Here is a 22,393-nt window from a genome sequence, read left to right on the forward strand (position 1 = left end):
AGCTTCCTGCCTGCTTCTGACTTTCTCTCATGGTCTTCTACACTCTTAAGATGCATTACAGTCATCTGTGTATCTATGTCTGATTTTCCCCAACAGTTCTTGAAAACACAGACCACAACATAGTCAGCCCTCTGTATCCATGCATATAGTTCTCTATCTGTGGATTCAATTAATCATGATGGAAAATATTTGAAAAGGAAAAAAAAAAAAAAAGACCAGGTGTGGTCATTTATTCCCATAATCCCAGCATTTGGGGAGGCCAAGGCAGGGGGATGGCTTGAGGAAAGGAATTCCATACCAGCCTGGGCAACAGTGAGACCCTATCTCTTAAAAAAAAAAAAAAAAAGGTAACTAGGTATGGTGGTATGTGCCTATAGTCCCACCTGCTTGGGAGGCAGAAGCATGAGGATTGCCTGAGCTCAGGAGTTCAAGACTACAGAGAGCTATGACTGCATCACTACACTTAGCCCAGGAAATAGAGCAACACCCTGTCTCTAAAACCAACAAAAAAGTCCAAAAAATGAGGTATAGTGGAGAATGTGCACAGGTTATATTCAAATCCTATGCCATTTTGTATAAGGGAATTGAGCATCTGTGATTTTGGTATCCAAAGTGGGTCCTGAACCAATCCCTTGCAGATACTAAGGGATAACTATATTTATCATTTATCTTTGGTTTCTTTATAGACTAGACATTGGAGTAGGTATTAAATATTTCTGGAATGAATATAGAGTGGGACTAACTAAATAGATAAGTGATATGGAAAGCTTTGGTAGACTGACTGAGTAAGGAAAACAGAAAATATTGGCTCGGTGCCTACAGCTCAGTGGTTAGGGTACTGGCTGCATGCACCAGGGCTGGCGTGTTTGAACCTGGCCCGGGCCTGCTAAACAACAATGACAACAACAACAACAAAAAAATAGCCAAGTGTTGTGGTGGGCGCCTGTAGGGAGGCTGAGGCAAGACAATCACTTAAGCCCAAGAGTTTGAGGTTGCTGTGAGCTGTGATGCGATGGCACTCTACTGAGGACAACACAGTGAGACTCTGTCTCAAAAAGAAAGAAAGAAAAGAAAACAAAATATTAATCTATTAAAAAGAGGACACTTCTGTACATAAGGTTATTCAGTGCAGCAGTATTTTCAGCACTATCTAAGCAAGAAATTAGAAATAACCTAACTGCCCATCAACAATGGATGGCTAAACAGAGCAGGGCCATCTATACGGCTGTCATAAAAAGAAAAAGACAGAAGAAGCTTCTTATCTACCAATATGAAACACTTCTCAAGTTTAACTGTTAAAAAAGAAGAAAAAGATCAAGGTATAAAACATTCATACTATTTAGGTTTTTGTTTGTAAAGTGAAAAAAGAGCAAACATTTATGATTCCACATGCACAAACAGCTGCAGAAGAACCTAAGATAGTCTGGAGACAAGAGTGGAAGAAACTCTTCATAGCTCCTTCTGAAACTTCATTATTTTAACACGTTCACTTGGCTTTATTATACATACAACTTTTAAAAAATCATTCAAAAGAACTAGACAAAAGGAAAAAAAAATTTTTTTTTTTGAGACAGTGTCTCACTATGTCGCCCTAGGTAGAGTGCGTCACAGCTCACGGCAATCTCAAACTCTTAGGCTTAAGCGATTCTCTTGCCTCAGCCTCCCATATAGCTGGGGCTACAGGCATCAGCCACAATGACCGGCTATTTTTTTGTTGCAGTTGTCATTTGGCAGGCCCAGGCCGGGCTCGAACCTGCCACTCTTGGTATATGTGGCCAGCACTCTACCCACTGAGCTATGGGCACCGCCCAAAGAAAAAAATTTTTAAAAATCATCAACTCCACTTACTATTTTTTGTTTGTATTTTTAAATCTTTTCCCACCTACTTTTTATGGAATTAAGTTACAGCATAACTCTGTACAACATCCAATTCCATAAATCTCACAAGCCTCATATATCACTTAAAGCTCTGCCAATTATTATTTAATAATCAGCATGGAACTTCAAATCAATCCTCAACACATGCTTTCCTTGTTTTTAGTGAAAAATTTTTTTTTTTTAAAGTAAAACGATGATTTTTAATGGGAACCAGAGGCATGGTTATAATTACATAGTCCAACACAAAAACCCAGGGTTGATCAGGAATTGAAGGTTACAAAATAACAAGGGTAACACTAGGTACAGAAAAATAATTTTATATTTCCATATAATAATAAAGGAAGCATTCCATGTGAAAAATACACATTTATAAAGAATGTTTGTTGTTTAAGATATTATACCTCCTTTACAGTCATTCCCTCCATTTCCAGGTGGTGGTGCTGATTCTTTATTATCGGTTGTTATGTTCCCTATATCATTTTCTTCTAAAGGCTATTGAAAAAGAAAAATTACAATTTCTCAAAACAAGCTGCTGTATAGAAATATATAATACAAATTCAGTTTAGGCAGTGGTAAATGTATCTTCCCTATTACTTACCTCATCATCTTTTGCTGTAGAGACTGCTGGGAGTCGTTGGTTATTATAGACTCTGCCATCTTGCACTGCACTGATATCCAAGCTCATTTTGGGATTGTAAGTAAGTGGGTAAAGAGATTCAGGAAGATGCTTATATTCTTGGGCACACTGCAATATAATGGTGTGCTTTAAAACAGAACTAAAAAAATCTTAATGAATAGAAGATTTTAAGAAGGAAAAGGACAACCAATACATTATAGTATTGTAAGATGGCAAAAGTTCACAAAATTAAAGTTTTAAAAAGTAGTTTACACTGAAAAATTCTTATGATACAAATGACTAATTATCTTCACTTTTTAAATATCATATCTACCAATGTATACAATCTAATTATTTCTCTGCTTTTGCCAAGTTATTGATTACACTGCAGAATATACGGGGACAGGGAGGGACACAGTTTTAACTGTAATGGTATGTTAAATTAATTTTCCTCAAATTATAAAATTTCCATTCGTATTATTTTTTTTGAGAAAAATATCTCACTGTTACCCAGGCTTGAGTGCCATAGCCTCAGCTTAGCCAACAGCAACTTCAAACTCCGTTTAAGCAATCCTCCTGCCTCACCCTCCAGAGCAGCTGTGACTACAGGCACCCACCACAACACCCAGCTAATTTTTCTATTTTTAGTAAAGACAGGGTCTCATTTTGCTCAGGCTGTTCTCGAACTCAGGACCTCAAAGATCCTCCCGCCTCAGCCTCCCAGAGTGCTAGGTTTACAGGTGTGAGCCACCTCACCCAGCCTCATTCTATCATGTTTAATTAGTAAAAGGAATTGGGAGAATCAGAAAGAGTATTCATTAAAGATCTGTTAAGTATTTAAGGACTAAAAGTGTTTAGGTTTTTGATGGCAAAAAAAAATGAAATACACACAGTTTAACAAGATTATCAAACTTGTTTCCATACACTGAAACTCTTCAGATTGTGCTCTGAAAAAAATTTTACGCATTTCCAATTAACAGAGAAGAGAAAAAAGTGTTGCTTACATCTAAAAGCCAGTGTTCTGAAACAATGTGTATTCCTTTCTCTTTTACAGATTTATATTCTCGATTGGTGTCATTCGGTCGCCCTTGATAGATGAAATGAGTCACCGTTTCATCAAAACTCCACCTGTAACAATGAAATACAAATAAAGAACAAAGAAATATCCATCTTAAAGATGATCATTATTCATTATGAACAGAATATTCTGACCATCACAAACCTTTCAGAACTAAAATAAGCAAAAACATTAAAATGATAGGCTCTATTATTTTGATTAATTTTATGCAACATATACTGTAATAATTCTGATTAATTTTATGCAACATATACCATAGGCTATAAATGTAGAAAGAGTCTTAGAAGGGTATTCTTTAAAATATTACTTTCCTCTGTATACTTTTTTGAATTGTTTTACTTTTCTTGTATAGTATAATTTTATATTAATATTAAAGTACAAGTGGGTACTTTGGGAGGCAGAGGCAGGTGGATCACCTGAGTTCAGGAGTTCCAGACCAGCCTGAACAAGAGAAAGACCCCCCTTTTTCTAAAAAAAAATAAGTAAATAAATAAATAAAAATAGCCAGGTGTTGTGATGGTGCCTGTAGTCCCAGCTACTTGGGAAGCTGAGGCGACAGGACCACTTGAGCCCAGAAGTTTGAGGTTTCTGTGAGCTATAATGCCATGACACTCTATCCAGGGCAACAGAGTAGACTCTGCCTCAAAAAAATAATAATAAATAAAATATTAAAAAAGGTACAGGTGGTCCCAGGGTTACAGAGGAGGTATGTTCCTGAGAGCATCTTTAGGTCAGATTTGTATGTAACTTGAATCCCTGGAGAACGTCGCATATATGGTAATAATAATACTATAATGGGTCATACGTGGTAATAATAATAGTGTAATACTGTAATAATGTTAATACCCCTATACTGTAATAATAAGTTATGGAAACTTTTGTGTTCTTTCTTTTGATTCCTAGGCTAATAGGAATGTTATGCTTATTTTAGTCTTCTAACCAAATCACTAATAACCTTTCCATATTGATAATTAATCCTCTATGCTTCTTAGTAATAATTGATGCCTTCAATGAAGCACTGGCTTTCACATGTTCCATTATTCTCACTTTATCCTTTATAACTGTTCCAATAGTCTTCTAGTATAGTAAAGGCTTGAGCATTTACATGCTGAACATACGTTCTTTTTATTATTATGTACCACTTCTCTTATGCATCACAGGGCATTAGATTTACTTTTATTTCCTAAAGTTATAAAAGTAGGTAGGTTATACTTAAAAATTTCATTTTTTTTTTTTTTGTAGAGACAGAGTCTCACTTTATGCCACATCAAAGTGGTAAGATCTGGCCTAGGTATCTGATAGTGGCAGACATTAGATTATCTCTTCAAGATGGTCTAGTCCTATATAATGGAAGAAAACATTTGGGACAACTTCACATGAAAAGTGATTACCCTATTAACACGTAAATACCATAACTTCTGCATAGAAAAGGCTCTCCACTTTTATCAATTACCAGGTTTGAGAAATTCCATTTCAGAAGAGATATAATATTAAACTTTAATTCAATTCACCAGTTAAATTCTATTTAGTAATAGAATTTCAGTAATACATTTTTTTTTTTGTTTTTTGGATAGAGTCTCATTCTGTCACCCAGCCTGGAGTAGCAGTGACATGAGCTCACTGCAGGCTCAAACTCCTAGGCTCAAGTGATCTTCTTGCCTCAGGCTCCTAAGTAGCTGGGACTATAGGCATGTATCACTAATTTTTTTTTTTTTTTTTTTTTGGCCGGGGTTGGGTTTGAACCGTCCACCTCTGGCATATGGGGCCAGTGCCCTACTCCTTTGAGCCACAGGCGCTGCCCAACACTAATTTTTTTTAAATTTTTTTTTTTTGCAGTTTTTGGCCAGGGCTGGGTTTGAACCCGCCACCTCCGGCATATGGGGCTGGTGCCCTACTCCTTTGAGCCACAGGCGCTGTCCTTTTTTTTTTTTTTAATATGGAACGCTTCACAAATTTACGTGTCATCCTTGCACAGGGGCCACGCTAATCTACTCTGTATCAGTCCAATTTTAGTATATGTACTGCCGAAGTGACCATGCCGCCCTTTTTTTAAAATTTTTTGTAGAGATAGCTCTCTCACTATGTTGCCCAGGGTAGTTCCACACTACCAGAAGTGATTCTTCTGCCTCAGAGTCTCCCAAAGTGCTGGGATTAAAGGCATGATCCACCATACCCAGCTCTATCTTATATTTAGAGGACTGGCATTTTAAATCTTAGAAAAACATAATCCTAAATGTTCCCTTTTAAGTATTACGTGAAGTCCACATCCAAATAGAAAATCCATCGTTCAAGCCCACCCAGGGACACCAAAACGAATGAACAAACAACATCAACAAAAGAACAGAAAATCCAAGGAAATTCAATTTTGACAAATAGATACATTAATATTTGTCATAGAGCTATTATGAGAATGAAATGAGATAATGTTCAGCAACTGGCAATGGGTAATATATTAACAGGTAATTATGTAACAGTAGATATTATATAAAATAATAAATATTATATAATATATAATAATACAAATATAGTTACTACTAAGAAAGCTCCACAAATACCTATTACACATAATATAATCTGACCTAATTTATCAAATAGAAAACTACCTGAAATACATCTTACCAAAGAGAACTTTAAAACTAATCACATCCCTCCAACTGTTCACCATTTGTAAAACCAACCATTATGCTGTCTGTAAATAGGTGGACATAAGTGATCAACAAAGCTAGTACTACAATAGCGGAGGGTACAGTCAACTCAGGACAGGACGAGATATGCAAGAGTCTCTCAATCCTTGGTACTGATGCCATCTGTGCTACAGACTCTTAGGTTGGGGGCAGATCTGATAATCTGTCTCCAAAGTCTTTAAAATGATATGAATTAAAGCATGCTCAGAAAAGACCATCTTAATACAGGAGGGTCTTTAGAGTACTTAGTACCACTCATAGAAGGGCTAATCTAAAATCATTAAGGTAAAAAACTTAATTTCAGATCCAGATATATGACTAGCTATAAACTCCTTGAAGACAGGAATTCATTTACACTATACTGATTATTTATGAATCCCAAGTTTCTAGAGTGAGGGGCACAAAAATAGGTTCTCAAATATTTGTTGAATATACCCTAAAAAATACACATCTAAGAATGAATTGATATGTCAGAAAGTATTTTCAAAGGATGTGGCAAATTAAAAGTAAACTGGAGAGATTTTGAAAATATGACACACTAAAAAGCAAATGTTTCATTGTCGATGCTCACACAGCTTTAGGTTTCCTTATAAATTTAGGCTTTATTGCTCAACAGAAAGATGTGCCAACTACCTGTAATCTGCTCCAAGGGAGGCTGCAATCTCATTTAGTTCACTCTGCTTCTTACTGAGTTTTTTACTAACACATACCACTACCTTGTGGAGTGGCTTTGGAGCTTCTTCCTGTCCATGAAAAATAAAAGAAACAGATCAATGATTATTATATAAACTGTTTATCTAAAGCCTCCTTTTAATAAGAGAACTAATCCTACCTTCTCTGACCGGGCATCCTTCAGTTGAGGGCTAGCAGAAACAGCAACAGCATTTCGAGAGCTATTTGCCAAAGCAAGCTTCAAGTTTTGGATAATGACTTCTGAGAGCGGTGTACTGAGTTTCCTTTTCTGCTGGCGAGGACCTCTTGGGGTTTCCAAGGCTGCAAGTGCATCCTATACATAGGGAGGAGAGGGAAAGACAGGGAGGAAAGAGGAGAGAAAGAAAAGGGGGGCGGGGGGGGAGAGAAGGCAAGAGGGGCCAATAGGGTAGAGAAGAAAAAAAAGGGTAAAGAGAGAGAAGGGGACGGATTATGGTTTAACCTCTGGTTTTCCTCCAAACAATAAAAAAAGACCAAACTATCATTTATATCTATATACTATGAAGAAAAAAATTCCACACTGTCCAGCATATTGGCTCAAAGAGAGTAACAAGCAGACATTTTCAGCAGTACTTGCCGTTTTCCTCTGACTCTTAGAGTTGAAGTTCCAAAAAAACACTGAAGAAAACAAGCAAAGATGGATATAAGCAGGATATGAACCATAAAGTTAAAAAGTTTAAATGAGCTGAGAATTGTGTAAAAAAAAAAACCTACAAAAATACAAAATACATTTCTGTGCCCAAATTATCTACAGTTCCCTCCTGAAAGGAGGCTCCTGTTGTCCAAGTGACTTGTTCATTCTCTTTTGGATATTACTCCATGTATATATGTATCAGAATGTATTTAACCTGGGCTATCCTGATGAGTATTTAGCTTAATAACCTTTTGCTAGTATAATGATATAACAAATAACCTTGTACACATACCAGATTATATATACAAGAGTAAGCAGAACTTTATGAGCAAAATATATTAAAATCTACCAATTTTATATTCTCATCAGCAAAGTATGAGAGTGTCCAAACATGCTTGACTGCATAGTAGGCAATCTGATTTTTCTTTTTGTCTGATTGTCTAAATATTATCTGTATGCTTTAATTTCCCATTCTCTTAAACTGAATAACCTTACATATCTTTATATAATTTTTTTATTTGTATCTAACTTTTTGTGACAACTATCTGTTCCTATCTTTTGCCCATTTTTCTAATAGATCCTTTGTCTTTTGAATATTCACTTTTATGAATGTATTTTTATATTCGTGTATTTGTATGTACATATATCCACTGTGATCTAATATCTGCATATTGGTTCCTAATCACCTGTTAAAGTAAAATTTTTGCCATGGATAATTTTTTAATGCTACTAAATTCATGAATCTTTAATTTCTTTTGGGGTGTATATTACAGTTTGAAAGGTCTCCCCCACAATGAGATTTAAAACAAACTTATGACCTATTTTGGAATTTTTATGGCTTCCTTTCTTATGTTTGAATATCTGATCATCTAAACTTTATTCTGATGGAAAGTGTGAGCTTTAATCCCAAATGTATTCTCAGATAGCTAATAAGTTTTATGATTTGAATGCCACTTTTGTCACATAATAAATTCTTCTAAGAGGTATATACTCTTTTGCACTGATTTGATTACTAGGTGACAATAACAAGCTATCTTAATTACTGTAATTGTAAAGGAGTCTTTAATAACTGGTGGGGATAGCGCCTACCCTCAATTCTTCTTTTTTTTTTTTTTTGACACAGTGTCTTACTCTGTTTCCCGGGCTAGAATGCCCTGGCATTCTAAGTTTTACAGTAGAAAACTTAGCCTTAGCCTCCCAAGTAGCTGGAACTACAGGCACTGGCCACAACATCTGGCTAATTTTTCTATTTTTAGCAGAGATAGGGTCTTGCTCTTCTTGCTCAGGTTGGTCTGGAACTACTGAGCTCTAAAGATCCACCCACCTCAGCCTCTCAGACTGCTAGGATTATAGGTGTGAGCCACCACACCACCCTAAACAATGAAATTTTAAAATGTTTTTGTTTTGTTTTGAGATAGAGACTATGTCGCCCTTGGTAGAGTGCCATGGCGTCACAGCTCACAGCAACCTCAAGCTCTTGGCTTAAAGTTTCTCTTGCCTCAGCATCCAAGGTAGCTGGGACTACAGGTCCCCACCATGACACCCGGCTATTTTTTGTTGCAGTTGTCACTGTTATTTAGCTGGCCCAGGCTGGGTTCAAACCCACCAACCTCAGTGTATGTGACCGTCGCTGTAACCACTGTGCTACGGGGTACCGAGCCCTAAAATGTGTTTTTTTATACTGAGACTACTTCGGAAATATCAACTTTTTACTGCAAAACTTATCGCAAAGTATGTAAAAGAATAGTCTGAATATAGAAATATTTCCACTATTCCTTTTGCCTACTATTATTTCATTTATTGTTTAAAATATCTGTGAGCCGTGTGACGCCAGGCACTCTACCCGAGGGCGGTACAGTGAGACTCTGTCTCTACAAAAAAAAAAAAAAAAAAAAAATATCTGTGAGATATTTTGGAGATACTTTGGAGATCATCTAGATTTACTCCATGTGTTATAGCTGGGAATAATGAAGTCCAAGGAGGCTGACTGGCTTTTAAAAATCAGTAACAAGCAAAGAAGAGGCAAAAGTTCCCAAGACCATGATTTTCCTCTGTCTTACAGCAATAAGTGCAGGGTGTTAATAACAACACAAAATGTTACTTCAAGAGTTCTTCACATGACACTCAGAATTTTTAGTTCATTATAATATTAAACTTTTTTTTTCTTTTTTTGAGACAGTGTCTTACTTTGTCACCTTTGGTAGAGTGCTGTGAAGTCACAGCTCACAGCAACCTCAGACTCTTGGGCTCAAGTGATTCTTCTGTCTCAGCCTCCTGAGTAGCTGGGACTGCCACAATGCCTGGTAATTTTTTAGAGATGGGGTCTCACACTTGCTCAGGCGGGTCTTGAAACTGTGAGCTCAGGCATTCCTCCTACCTCGGCCTCCCAAGGGCTAGGGTTACAGGCATGAACCACCACACCTAGCCCTAAGGACTTTTTTTCCCATGTGGGCCATGGAATTCTGACCAAAGCTAAAAACTTAGTTTGCACAAAATTATCCTGGATATCAATTAGTATTTACTTTTTGGAGATGAATATCCATAAACTTTATAATAAGTCTGCTCCAAAACACATTAGTAAAAAGTATTAAAATGTTGCTTTTTTTTTTGAGAGACAGAGTCTCACTATGTCACCCTCGGTAGAGTGCTGTAGCATCGTAGTTCACAGCAACATCAAACTATTGGGGGTTCAAGCGATTCTCTTGTCTCAGCCTCCTGAGTAGCTAGGACTACAGGCACCCACCACAAAGCCTGGCTATTTTTAGAGACAAGGTCTTGCTCTGGCTCAGGCTGTCTCAAACCAGTGAGCTCAGGCAATCCACCTACCTGGGCCTCCCAAGTGCTGGGATTACAGGCACGAGCCACCTTCCCCAGCCCAAAATGTCGCTTTTTTATACCCTATGAGCAAAACATCAATAGCTGAATGGCTACAATAATTTTGCAAAGATTCATGGAAGGTTACACTAGCCCTTGATTTGCAAATGAATTTTTTTGAAAGGGAGACATACTACAATTCTTAGGAGAGCAATCCTAAAAGTAAGGTGATAATATAGCCATTTCACAAAGCAAACCCTGGTGCATTCCTAGAATCAATATGTAAGTAGCAATGTACTTATTTTATAGTTTATAAAATGATTTCATCATACTATTTCATTTGATCCTTATAATAAATCTATGAGTTTTCAGAGCTAAGCATTATCCTCTTTTATAAAAGATCTAGGACTTGAATCCAGATGTCCAGATTTCATAGCATAAATGTCTACAGCTGTACCTTAACCCTGAGTAAATAGTGAGACTCAACACATATGGAACTCAGTAATGTCTGAGAAATTTTCTTTTTTGAGACAGTATCTCACTCTATAGTCCAGGCTGGAGTACAGCAGGGTCATCATGGCTCACTGCAGCCTCAAACTCCTGTGCTCAAGGGACCCTCCTGCCTTAGCCTCCCAAGTAGCTGAGTAGGTGGGACCACAGGCATGCACCACTGCACACAGCTAATTAAAAATTTTTTGTAGAGTCAGGGTCTCACTATGTTGCCCAGGCTGATCTCAAACTCCTGGCCTCAAGCAATCTGCCTCAGTCTCACAAAGTGTTGGGATTAAGGCCACCATACCTCGCCTTCTGAAAAATTTATTACTACACTTTAGAGATGACAGATTTGGTGCTTTAGCTTCAGAAACCATAAAATTGCTAACACTGGGACCATTTCCTATAAACCTTACCTTCACATCAAAAGAAGGCTTGAAGAGCTTGTCCTTGGACAGAAATTTTGATGGTGTATCCAGGTGTAATGAAGGCTCTTTCTGAAGTGGCTGTCCTACTGCTGGGGAAGCTGAAACCTGTCTGGCATGTTGTGAAACCACAGCATGAAAAGCTTTACTCTGAAAGCGGTTCATATCTAACGGTGTAACAGCCGTTTTTCTCTGAGTTTCCAGGTGTACATCAGGATTCTCTGGAATATCTGGATTTAAATTTATCCCATTTGCTATTTCAGTTTCCAAGCTTTGTTCTGGGGATTTAAAATGAAAATAAACAAAAATGAGCCACTAATGTCCACTTTTTCCCCTGTACACAAGGAACAATGTCTTATATCTTGTTAGTTTTCATGTTAATTCTCAGGTATTCTGTAAACCACAAAGTTACATACCTACTTTCTAAGAAGCAAACCAGATGATGTATTCACAGATGAGTTGAGTTAGACTAGCACATTAACTGAAATAAATAATAAAAATAGAGAGCTGGGTGTGAAGGCTCACACCAGTAATCCTAATATGCTGGGAGGCCAAAGCAGGTAGATTGCTGGAGCTCAGGTGTTCAAGACTAGACTGAGCTAAATGAGGCCCCATCTCTAATAAAAATAGAAAAACTAGCCAGGTGTTGTGGTGAGAACCTGTAGTTCCTGCTATTCAGGAGGCTGAGGCAAGAGGATCCTTGAGCCCAAGAATTTGAGGTTGCTGTGAGCTATGACATCATGGCACTCTACCCAGGGTGACACAATAAGATTCTTGTCTACAAAAAATAAATAAATAAACAAAAATAAAAACAGACTCCTGTTGCACATTTTAACACTTTAAAATGGTCTCAATAAACCTATTTGCCAAAAATTGTGTCAGTGAATGTCACCCTAGACAATGGCAGAGTAAAAAGAAAATTGCAATTACATGTACTCAGAGTTAACTACAGTCAAGTTTTTGGAAATTCCTTAGTGGAATTTTAATATGAAGTAAACATGACTTTTGTCTCTGTCATAAAATTTCCAGCCTATCTGGCCAAAAATGTAATGGCTCTTAGAAGTGATTCTGAATTGCTGATTTATCTCTGAAGTTTGCCCAGAGATGTCATCATTTTACAAGAAGCTGCTGTGTTCTGTCACCTCTCCTTCTATCTTTTTTCAACATTTAACAAAAAGATTTATTAGATTGTTACTCCATGCTGGACCCAGTGCTGGAGACTAGAGATATACAATTCACAAACACACATGTTCCCTGATTTCTGGAGCTTAAAATGTTACAGCATATAAAGGTGATACTTGGTGAGTCCAGGATGGCTGGTCAGGGAAAATGACATCTTACCTGAGAATGGAAAGATAAGGAGGAAGAGCAGCAAGTATGAGGTGGTCTAGACTAAAAATGCAAAAGCCCAAAGATAACAGGGAGAGAGAACACTAATTACATGGTGCATTCGTGTGAGCCATAGAAGTAATCAACAGTAAACAGGATTTCACCTCATGCATTTAGACTTCAAACACTGAGACCCTAGAATGTGCCTGCTATTCTTCTTTTATTCTCTAGCTTTCATTTTTTACATTTAACTAGCTTTCAAAGAATGCCTACACTTAATAGTATAGATTCAAATTAAACATTTTTGCTATGAACACACATGTACTTTATCATTCAATAACAAAGGCCCAACAGTGGCTTACTGCACCCAACATGAAAAGCAGAAATCAATGACCTTTCCTAAAAAGTTTTGGCACATTTATATTCCAGAAACCATCAAGTTGTAAAAATATATATATAAGAACAAAATGAAATTATTAACCTTTTTTAGGTGAATTTTCAATCAGAAATTGGCTTTCATCTGCTTTCTTTCCCATTTTAGCAGTCTCCAAGAGCCAAGCTATAGTGACTGCAGGTAAATTCCACTTCTTTGAAGCTTCATATTTAGAACCACATGGCTCTTTCAATACAAGATGTGTACTAGCAAACATCCCTTTTTTGGCATTGACTTTTCGAACGAAGAATTCTTGAACACTGAAATTTATATTTAAAGAAAAGCAAATGGTCACATACACGATTAGACAGCGAACTTTGACCAAAGTTTCTAACACAACATTTTAGAGTTCACGGAAGTATAAGAAAATATACACTGGTTAAAAGTTGGTTTATTCAGGTGGCGCCTGTGGCTCATAGGAGGTGGGCACCGACCCCATATGCTGGAGGTGGCAGGTTCAAACCCAGCCCCAGCCAAAAACTGCCAAAAAAAAAAAAAAACGTTGGTTTATTCTACCCAAATTGAGCTAATCTATAAATGCTTATTCTAGGATTAAAATGTATTGTTATAATAAACTTATCAAAAAAAGGTAAATCAGACTTTCAGAGGATAGAAAAATTATCTCCTTAATTAGTCATCACCCACCCAACTTATCCTTTCCTTCCAAAAAGCATAGAATAACAGCAGCAAAATGCATAAATAACAGATATATTTTTAACATACTACAATTTCCCAAAGCATTTTTACATATAAGTTCATTTGAGCTTCTCAATATTTGAAGATATCAATATTTTATAGGTGTAGGAAAAAACAGAGAAATTAAGTGACTTACTCAAGATCACAGGATATTACACACAGGAATATGGGAGAGAAAAATTGGTCTGCTACTAGTTTTATGTTCTAGTTCCTGATTTTTAAATCTTTTAATCTCCTATCTTTTCGTACTTTCTTAGTTTTGTTTTTTACATTTAACCCACTGATACATTTGGTACTTATTTTGGTTTGAGATAAAGTTGCAATTTTATCAAATCCTATTTATTGAATAAGCCATCTATTTTTTCAACAACCTGAAATGTCACTTTTATAATAAACTAAATTCCTCTTCGTATTTGGGCCTATTGCTAGCTACACTTGCTGTTCATTAAACTCTCTGCTACATACAGACAACTATTTTAAATTGCCCGTGAACATTATGGACACCCTGCATAACCATGCTGTTATTTAGTGAAGTTTCACAAAATCTATTTTACTACCTGTTAAGGCTATTCCCACTTATCTTATTTCAAAATTTTCATGTTTACTAATAGTTTCATACAATTTTAAAAATAAATTTGCTTAGTACGCCTCCTAAAAGATTTTTGTTGGTATTTTTATTTGAATCATGTTAAATTTATACATTAACAAAGGAAACTTTTTTTTGAGACACAGTCTTACTTTGTGACCCTCGGTAGAGTGCCATGGTGTCATAGCTCACATCCACCTCCACTCTTGGGCTCAAGTGATTCTCTTGCCACAGCCTCCCAAGTAACCAGGACTACAGGTGTCTGCCCCAACGCCCGGCTATTTTTAGAGACCGGGTACGCTCTTGCTCAGACTGGTCTCGAACCCGTGAGCTCAGACAATCCACCCCACCTTGGCCTCCCAGAGAGCTAGGATTACAGGCATGAGCTACCATGCCCGGCCTCAAATGAAACTTCTTTATAGTTAATAGTCTTCTTTTCCAAGAATATATAGATCCTTTCTACTGTTCAAATCTTATTTTGTTTCCCTCAACAGCATTTTACAAGTTTTCTGTAGTTCTTCAAAGTTTCAAATTAAACTTCCTTTGTTTCCAATTAGCTCTTTTAACTAACAACTTATTTATACATATGAAGGACACTGATTTCCACATATTAATTTTCTGATAGGCACTTTACTGAATTTTCTTTTAGCACTGCTTTAGCTGTATCCAACAGAGTCTACTGTCATGTCTGTTATTATTTTCCATAACTACAGTTAAAAAAAATCCTTGTTTAATATAATTCAAATATAAAACACAGCAAAAAGTGAAATACGCAGCTTAATGAATTATATCTACCACCCATGTTAGTAGACAGAATCTCCCTCCCACCCCAGAATCTCTCCAACATGCCATACAATCCCCCTTTCCTCCCCTCTTAATAGTAGCTACTAGATCAGCGGTTCTCCACCTGTGGGTTGCGACCGCTTTGGGGGTTGAACGCCCCTTTCACAGGGGTCACCTAAAACCATGACATACACCCCATACAAATACAGGTGTATAAAAATAATTTTATGGATGGGGGTCACCACAACATGAGGAATTGTATGAAAGGGTCGCGGTATTACGAAGGTTGAGAACCACTACACTAGATAGACATTTATGGTAATCACTTCTTTATCCTTTAATCACCTAACAAATCCTTAAAGATTATATTTAGTTTTCTGTTTGTCTTTTAATTTATAGGCCCCCCTTTCTGTCTCCACCCCCTTAATACGTATTTGTTATCTACATAACACCAGTTATCTGGATTTTGCTGATTGCACTACCATACCTAGTTTAACATTTACTCTCCTGTCTATATTTCCTACAAATTGGTAGCTGGATTGAGATGCATTATCAGATTGAGCTTTGATTATTTCAGCAAGACTACTTAAGAGTGGTGGTGTATTCTTCATTAGGAGGTATATTAATGTCTTATTCTTTACTGTGAGATTAACTATTGATGTACATGCCTAGATTTTTTTATTCATTAGGAGATACAATCCTATCATTTCTTATTTGTTGGAATAAAGGAAAACTGCCTTACACGCTATTATGTTACCTTGATGCAAACTGTATAGGAAACACAAGATAAGGACCTCATCTTTTCCCTTTGCCAGGGAAAATAATGGGTTGATTCCCTAGTATCTTGCATAGGTGATCAATTACCTTTGATTGGTATCACTGTGAAGTCCTGATTTAAGCAGAGTTTGATGCGTTTGGATACAGTGCAGTAATGGATACTTAAGTTTTCCTGTTTTGAGCCAGTGGAGATACTTTTGGCACAACCAACCCTCCTCAGCAGTCTTTGATAATGTCCTTGATATCTGGTCTGACAAAACATCCCAGACTTACCAGTATATTTTCTCCCCCAGATCTAGAATTAACCATTTCTTAAAGCTTCAGGTTCTTTTAGTGGGAAATGGTATTTTAAGATTACAATCATCCATAAGCACACAGAAGCATATAATGCTTAAATACTATTCAATAATGGCCCAGGTATTAGCGTTAAATATTCCCTTTCAGGCTGAGCGTGGTGACTCATGCCTATAATCCTAGCACTCTGGGAGGCCCTAGGCAGGTGGACTGCCTGAGTTTACAAGTTGGAGACCAGCCTGAGCCAGAGCAAGACCTCATCTCTAAAAATAGCCAGGCAGGGTGGCACCTGTGGCTCAAAAGAGTAGGGGGCCAACCCCATATGCCGGAGGTGGCAGGTTCAAACCCAGCCCCGGCCAAAAACTGCACAAAAAAAAAAAAAAAAAAATAGCCAGGCATTGTGGTGGTGCCTGTACTCCTAGCTTCTTGGGAGGCTGAAGCAAGAGAATTGCTTAAACCCAAGAGTCAGAGGTTGCTCTGAGCTGTGACGCCATGGCATTTTACCAAGGGCAACAACGCAAGACTCTGTCTCAAAAAAGGAAATAAAATAAATTAATTAATAAGTATTCCCTTTCCTGGTAGCTTATCCAATAAAACATCAATGACTGTAGTCTGTCAGGCATCTATCTAGTAGCACCTTCCCCTCTGCCACCTTGAGCCATCACAAAGATATACTACACACCACCCATAAATATAATAAAAGACAGGGCAACCATATATTCTAATTTGAATGCTTTCTAGTAAATTGAAACAAATAAAAAGGTATACCAAGAACAGTACATACAACAAAAATATTACATACCTTGCTCCAAGGAGATTTGCTAAGAATGTCAAAGACTCTTTTTCTGCTCCAGCACACTGGCTGAAGGAAATAACACAATCTTCTAAAGGAGTCATTCCTGTCATTACTGAGATTGGTGTGAAGACAGGATTTGACTTTGGATCCATTAAAGTCTGATAGTCTATACAAGTAACCTTTTTAAAACAAGAGAAACAATAAAACCAACCTGAAATAAACTACCAGTTAACAATGGTTAAGTTACAGAACAATCTTTGTTTCAATGAAGAGAAATTTTACTTTTTTTTTGAGACAGAGTTTCACTATGTCGCCCTGGGTAGAGTGCCGTGGCGTCACAGCTTACAGCAACCTCAAATTCTCGGGCTCAAGTGATTCTCTTGCCTCAGCCTCCCAAGTAGCTGTGACTACTGGCACCCACCACAATGCCTGGCTACTTTTTTTGTTGCAGTTGTCACTGTTGTTTAGTTGGCCCGGGCCGGGTTTGAACCCGCCAGCCTGGGTGTATGTGGCTGGCACCATAACCACTGTGCTACAGGCGCCAAGCCGAAATTTTACTTTAATACGAACTTACGTGTATGCTCATTCTTAATGTATTTCAAATTATGATATTGAAAGAAATATATATACACCAACTCATTACATTAGAATATTAAAATCTATAATATTTATCATTGGAATTATTGAACATTGCTTTAAATTTCACTTCTTCCAGTGAGTTAGTTTATATTTTTTTTCTCTTAACTCTTGAGAATTTAAAAAATTGGAAAGACAAATGGCATGAGATGACTTGGAATAAACTCCTAAGAATGAATGTTGCTGCTGTGAGCCCTGGGAAATAGTAACCTCTCAGGAAGAGGACCAAGAAACTTATACATTTTCATATCTTAGAATTTTCCTTCCTGAAAGCAAAATCGAGACAGTGCTCAAATCTAAATACCAATTTACCTAAACTGAACTGTCTACAAAAAAAAAAACATTAACCCTCCTGGAATTCAGACATCCTTCAATACTACATTTGAACTGCTACAGTGTTTTCGTACCAGCCATGTGTTTGTAACAACTTCTCCCACGGTTGCTTTTACTTCGCACCCCAGCAGGGGAACCACAGTATAATCAGCAACAGATTTGCTCTGAAGGGATATGATTTTCCCAGCATGTTCTTTTATGATGCTTCTAACATTAGATTCATTTTCATTACTAAAACCCAAAACTAGGAAACTCTTTTGGCTAAATAAGCCTTCTTCCGTCATTGTAGAAACGTCAGGGAGACAGTGACTGACAGAAGACTGGTTTTCTTCTTGTAAAGAAATGTGAGTAGAATCATTAAAGACCCCAACTTCAGACTTCTCAGCTTCAGACTTCTCAGCTTCAACTGAAAGAGAAAAAGAAATGTTTTCTAACAGATAGTTTATCTTATAGTTAAAAAGTTTATTTCTTAGCAAGGATAACATGTAACATGGATTATGAGAATTTTGACTATACTTACAAAACCAAGGCTTAAACGCACCTAATGAAAAAGAGAGGTAAATCCACCCATCTTCTGATCTACCAAGAGAGTATTATCAGAATTACCATCCTCCATTTGGAAGGACAAGAGCAATCATGTTAGTTCTAAGTATCCTTGGTATAGTACAAACCTGAATAAGCTGAAAATTGTGAAGCTCCAAAAGGGCTGTTGTAGTTTTAAAACTGGTTTAGATAATTCACAATAGAAATTAAAAAAAAAAATCAATAAGAAAAAAAGAGAATTAACAGGCCTAAGTGCTATAACTGTCAGACCCTTAGCATGAAATAATTGTAAATGCAAAAGAGAATTCTTTTTTAAGAGACAGTCTCACTTTATCGCCCACAGTAGAGTGCCATGGCATCACACAACTCACAGCAACCTCCAGCTCTTGGGCTTAGGTGATTCTCTTTTCTCAGCCTCCGGGGTAGCTGGGACTACAGGTGCCCGCCACAACACCTGGTTATTTTTTTGTTACAGTTTGGCTGGGGCCGGGTTCAAACCCACTACCCTTGGTATAAGAAGCTGGCGCCCTACCCAATGAGCCACAGGTGCTGCCCAATAAGAGAATTCTAATTACTTCTATTTTGAAATTCCTAAAATGTATTATATTAAAATTAGAGCTACTTGATGAAAATATCTCAAATTGTATATACAACCAGCACATTGTACCCCATGATTGCATTAATGTACCCAGCTATGATTTAATAAAAATGAAATGAAATAAAATTAGAACTACTTAGTTTCTATGCTGATTTCTATTTCTACTTAGTTTCTTTTTTTTTTTTTTGGTAGAGACAGAGTCTCACTTTATGGCCCTCCGTAGAGTGCTGTGGCCTCACACAGCTCACAGCAACCTCCAACTCCTGGGCTTAAGTGATTCTCTTGCCTCAGCCTCCCGAGCAGCTGGGACTATAGGCGCCCGCCACAATGCCCGGCTATTTTTTGGTTGCAGTTTGGCCGGGGCCGGGTTTGAACCCGACACCCTCGGTATATGGGGCCAGCGCCCTACCGACTGAGCCACAGGCACCGCCCTCTACTTAGTTTCTATGCTGAATAATCTCAGGACAGACACTCATGCCTGTAATCCCAGCACTCTGGGAGGCCGAGACGGGTGGACTGCCTGACCTCACAGGTTCAAGACCAGCCTGAGCCAGAGGGAGACCTCATCTCTAAAAATAGCTGGGCATTGTGGTGGGTGCCTATAGTCCGAGCTCCTCAGGAAGCTGATGCAGGAGAATCACTTGAGCCCAAGAGTTTAAGGCTGCTGTGAGCTATGATGCCATAGTACCCTACCAAGTGTGACAAAGTGAGACTTGGTCTCAGGAAAAAAAGAAAAAAGAATAATCTCAGTGGTGCTGTTTGTAATGGCAAAAGAGGAACCTAAGAAAAATGTCTATTCATGAGAAAAAAGATAAACTGATAAATATTCACAGTGTCATGTAGTATATTTTCAACCAGCTGCTAGGATTAGAAGATAATCTTTCATGGTGGGGACAGATGGTAGCAAAAAATACATACATCATTTACGTAAGTTAAAATATACACAAAGTGAAACAAAGTGTATATTGTTAACAGATATATACATATTTTATATACTATATATCTAACAGATACAAAGAAAATAGGAGAGGGATTCACAGGAGGGTTTTGCCATAGTGATAACATTCTATTTTTTATAGCTAGATAGTAGTACATTGTTACACATATTATTCTTTATATATTTTTGAATATATTAAATATTTCATAATATATTAGAGAAGAAATACTGTTTATAACTCTTCACTGGCAATTTGCCTCACTACACTTTAAGACTACATGCTGAGGTGATACTTCCACTACGTGCTGTATACGTTAAAGACTCCAAAAATCCTGTAAGAGGCATCCGTCATAAGGTTTAAATCAAACACTCATACTATTACAAACTTACACGCAAACCAAACAAGGCCTGTACATGTGATAGGTCAAAATGGAGCCAGTTAGCTGAATAAAGGAGAGAGGGGAATCAAGAGTTCAGGGCCCGAGAGGCTTGCCTGCTCAGAAAATCTCAGAAAAAAGTTATAAACAGAAGTTTAAGGAAAGAAAAAGGTTAACTTAAAATCCAGAGAGCCTGGCAGAAATCATGTATGTCTACATTAGGCTACTAAAATACTCTTACTAATTGCAAATACTAATAAATTATTTCTTACCTACTGTGGAGCTGTTATTCACATACTGAGAGAGCAGGTCTTCATCAGCTTGCTCGTGCTTTTCATCAGGAGCAAAGTCTTTCTTAGAGAAGCTGTTGTTCTTCCTTTTTAAAACCGCTACTTTACTTTCAGGTTGATCTGAAACTGGAATTTCCACTGACTGGTAACTAGCGTGGATATATGGTTCTTCAGGAAGCATAAAACCTTTACTAAAACACTCTAGCAACCACGTTGCTCCCACTACATGAGGCCTAGAAAAATAATACATGTGTATTAGTTTAAGCTATAAAAACCATCATCCCACTTGCCATGCAGTTCTCAGATTTGCACAGATACGCAATTTTAAGAAAAAATAGTAGTAATTGCTTTGAAGTAAAAATGGACAAAACCTGTGGGCTGATTTATTCCAAAACGGCTTCAATTCATCATCATAATCTCCCACAATAACATGAGTTACATCTTCATTAAGTTGATTAAAACGAACTCCACCTCCACTATTAATCAGCCTTCTCAGTTTATCAAGCTTTCTGCCACTAAAACCACAAAGATATATCTGCAAAGAAAGAAAATAATTACTTTAGATTAATATATTTAAGATACTTTATTTCTCTCAATAAAACAAATTTATTAAAAATATTTATCTAAGTTCATTGTGTGTAAATAAGACTTGTATACATTTTAAGATATATAAAGAAATACAGGCTCAGCGCCCATAGCTCAGTGGTTAGGGCACTGGAGATGTACACCAAGGCAGGAGGGTTCAAACCCAGCCCGAGCTGCTAAACGACGACAACTGCAACAAAAAAAATAGCCAGGTGTTGTGGCGGGCACCTGCAGTCCCAGCTACTTGGGAGGCTGAGGCAAGAGAATCGCTTAAGCCCAAGAGTTTGAGGTAGCTGTGACAGCACAGAACTCTACAGAGGGTGACATAGTGGGACTCTGTCTCAAAAAATAAAAAAGAAATATACTCTGAAACTTCCAACTTTTCAACAATTCTGAAACTTCTATTTTTATAAATCATTTATTTATAATCTCATACATAGCATTATTTTCCACAGTGGATACCTGACAAGTATTTTGATATTATAAATGAAATAGAAGCCAAAATCCAACATCTTATGAATATTAGTGCATAGCAATTTCTAAAATACAGGTAACTTTTTATTTCTTAATTTATTTTGAGAGAGAGTCTCACTTTGTCACCCCTGGTAGAATGCGATGGTGTCATAGCTCACAGCAACCTCAGACTCTTGGGCTCAAGCGATTCTCTTGCGTCAGCCTCCCAGTGGGACTCCCGCTGGGACTATAGGCGCTTGCCACAACACCCAGCTATTTTTTAGAGACGAGGTCTCACTCTGGTGCAGGCTGGTCTCAAACCTGTAAGCTCAGACAGTCCACCAGCTTTGGCATCCCAGAGTGCTAGGATTACAGTTGTGAGTCATTGCACCTGGCCCTAACGTACAGGTAACATTTTAAATTTTGATGGTCTTAACTAGTATATTTTAAAGTAGTTATAGACATAAGCAAGCTGGGTGCGGTGGCTCATGCCTGTAAACCTAGCCCTCTGGGAGGCTGAGATGCCTGAGCTCAGGAGTTCAAGACCAGCTTGAGTAAGACCCAGTCTCTTTAAAAAAAAAAAAAAGTCGGGCATTGTGGCAGGCTCCCTATAGT

The 22,393-nt window shown here is 37.5% G+C and overlaps 1 protein-coding gene and 1 non-coding gene across 6 annotated transcripts in view; both read right to left on the minus strand.

Moving 5' to 3' along the window:
* TOPBP1 (DNA topoisomerase II binding protein 1) overlaps nucleotides 1-22,393 on the minus strand; it is a 77,421-nt gene that overhangs the window by 31,934 nt on the left and 23,094 nt on the right. For all 5 annotated transcript variants that reach the window (XM_053599587.1, XM_053599588.1, XM_053599589.1 and 2 more), the window contains 11 exons: nucleotides 21,112-21,275; nucleotides 20,723-20,973; nucleotides 18,070-18,401; nucleotides 17,033-17,205; nucleotides 13,143-13,354; nucleotides 11,324-11,610; nucleotides 7,089-7,262; nucleotides 6,890-6,999; nucleotides 3,499-3,622; nucleotides 2,477-2,623; nucleotides 2,280-2,370 (listed from right to left, as the gene is read on the minus strand). In XM_053599587.1, coding sequence (XP_053455562.1) covers nucleotides 2,280-2,370; nucleotides 2,477-2,623; nucleotides 3,499-3,622; nucleotides 6,890-6,999; nucleotides 7,089-7,262; nucleotides 11,324-11,610; nucleotides 13,143-13,354; nucleotides 17,033-17,205; nucleotides 18,070-18,401; nucleotides 20,723-20,973; nucleotides 21,112-21,275 — 2,065 coding nt within the window. The remainder of the gene's footprint in view (nucleotides 1-2,279; nucleotides 2,371-2,476; nucleotides 2,624-3,498; nucleotides 3,623-6,889; nucleotides 7,000-7,088; nucleotides 7,263-11,323; nucleotides 11,611-13,142; nucleotides 13,355-17,032; nucleotides 17,206-18,069; nucleotides 18,402-20,722; nucleotides 20,974-21,111; nucleotides 21,276-22,393) is intronic.
* On the minus strand, nucleotides 5,503-5,606 carry LOC128592919 (U6 spliceosomal RNA). The gene has a single exon (XR_008382130.1). It is a non-coding gene; the product is annotated as a U6 spliceosomal RNA (small nuclear RNA).

Source organism: Nycticebus coucang, chromosome 8, assembly GCF_027406575.1.
Source record: "Nycticebus coucang isolate mNycCou1 chromosome 8, mNycCou1.pri, whole genome shotgun sequence".
Lineage (NCBI taxonomy): Eukaryota > Metazoa > Chordata > Mammalia > Primates > Lorisidae > Nycticebus > Nycticebus coucang.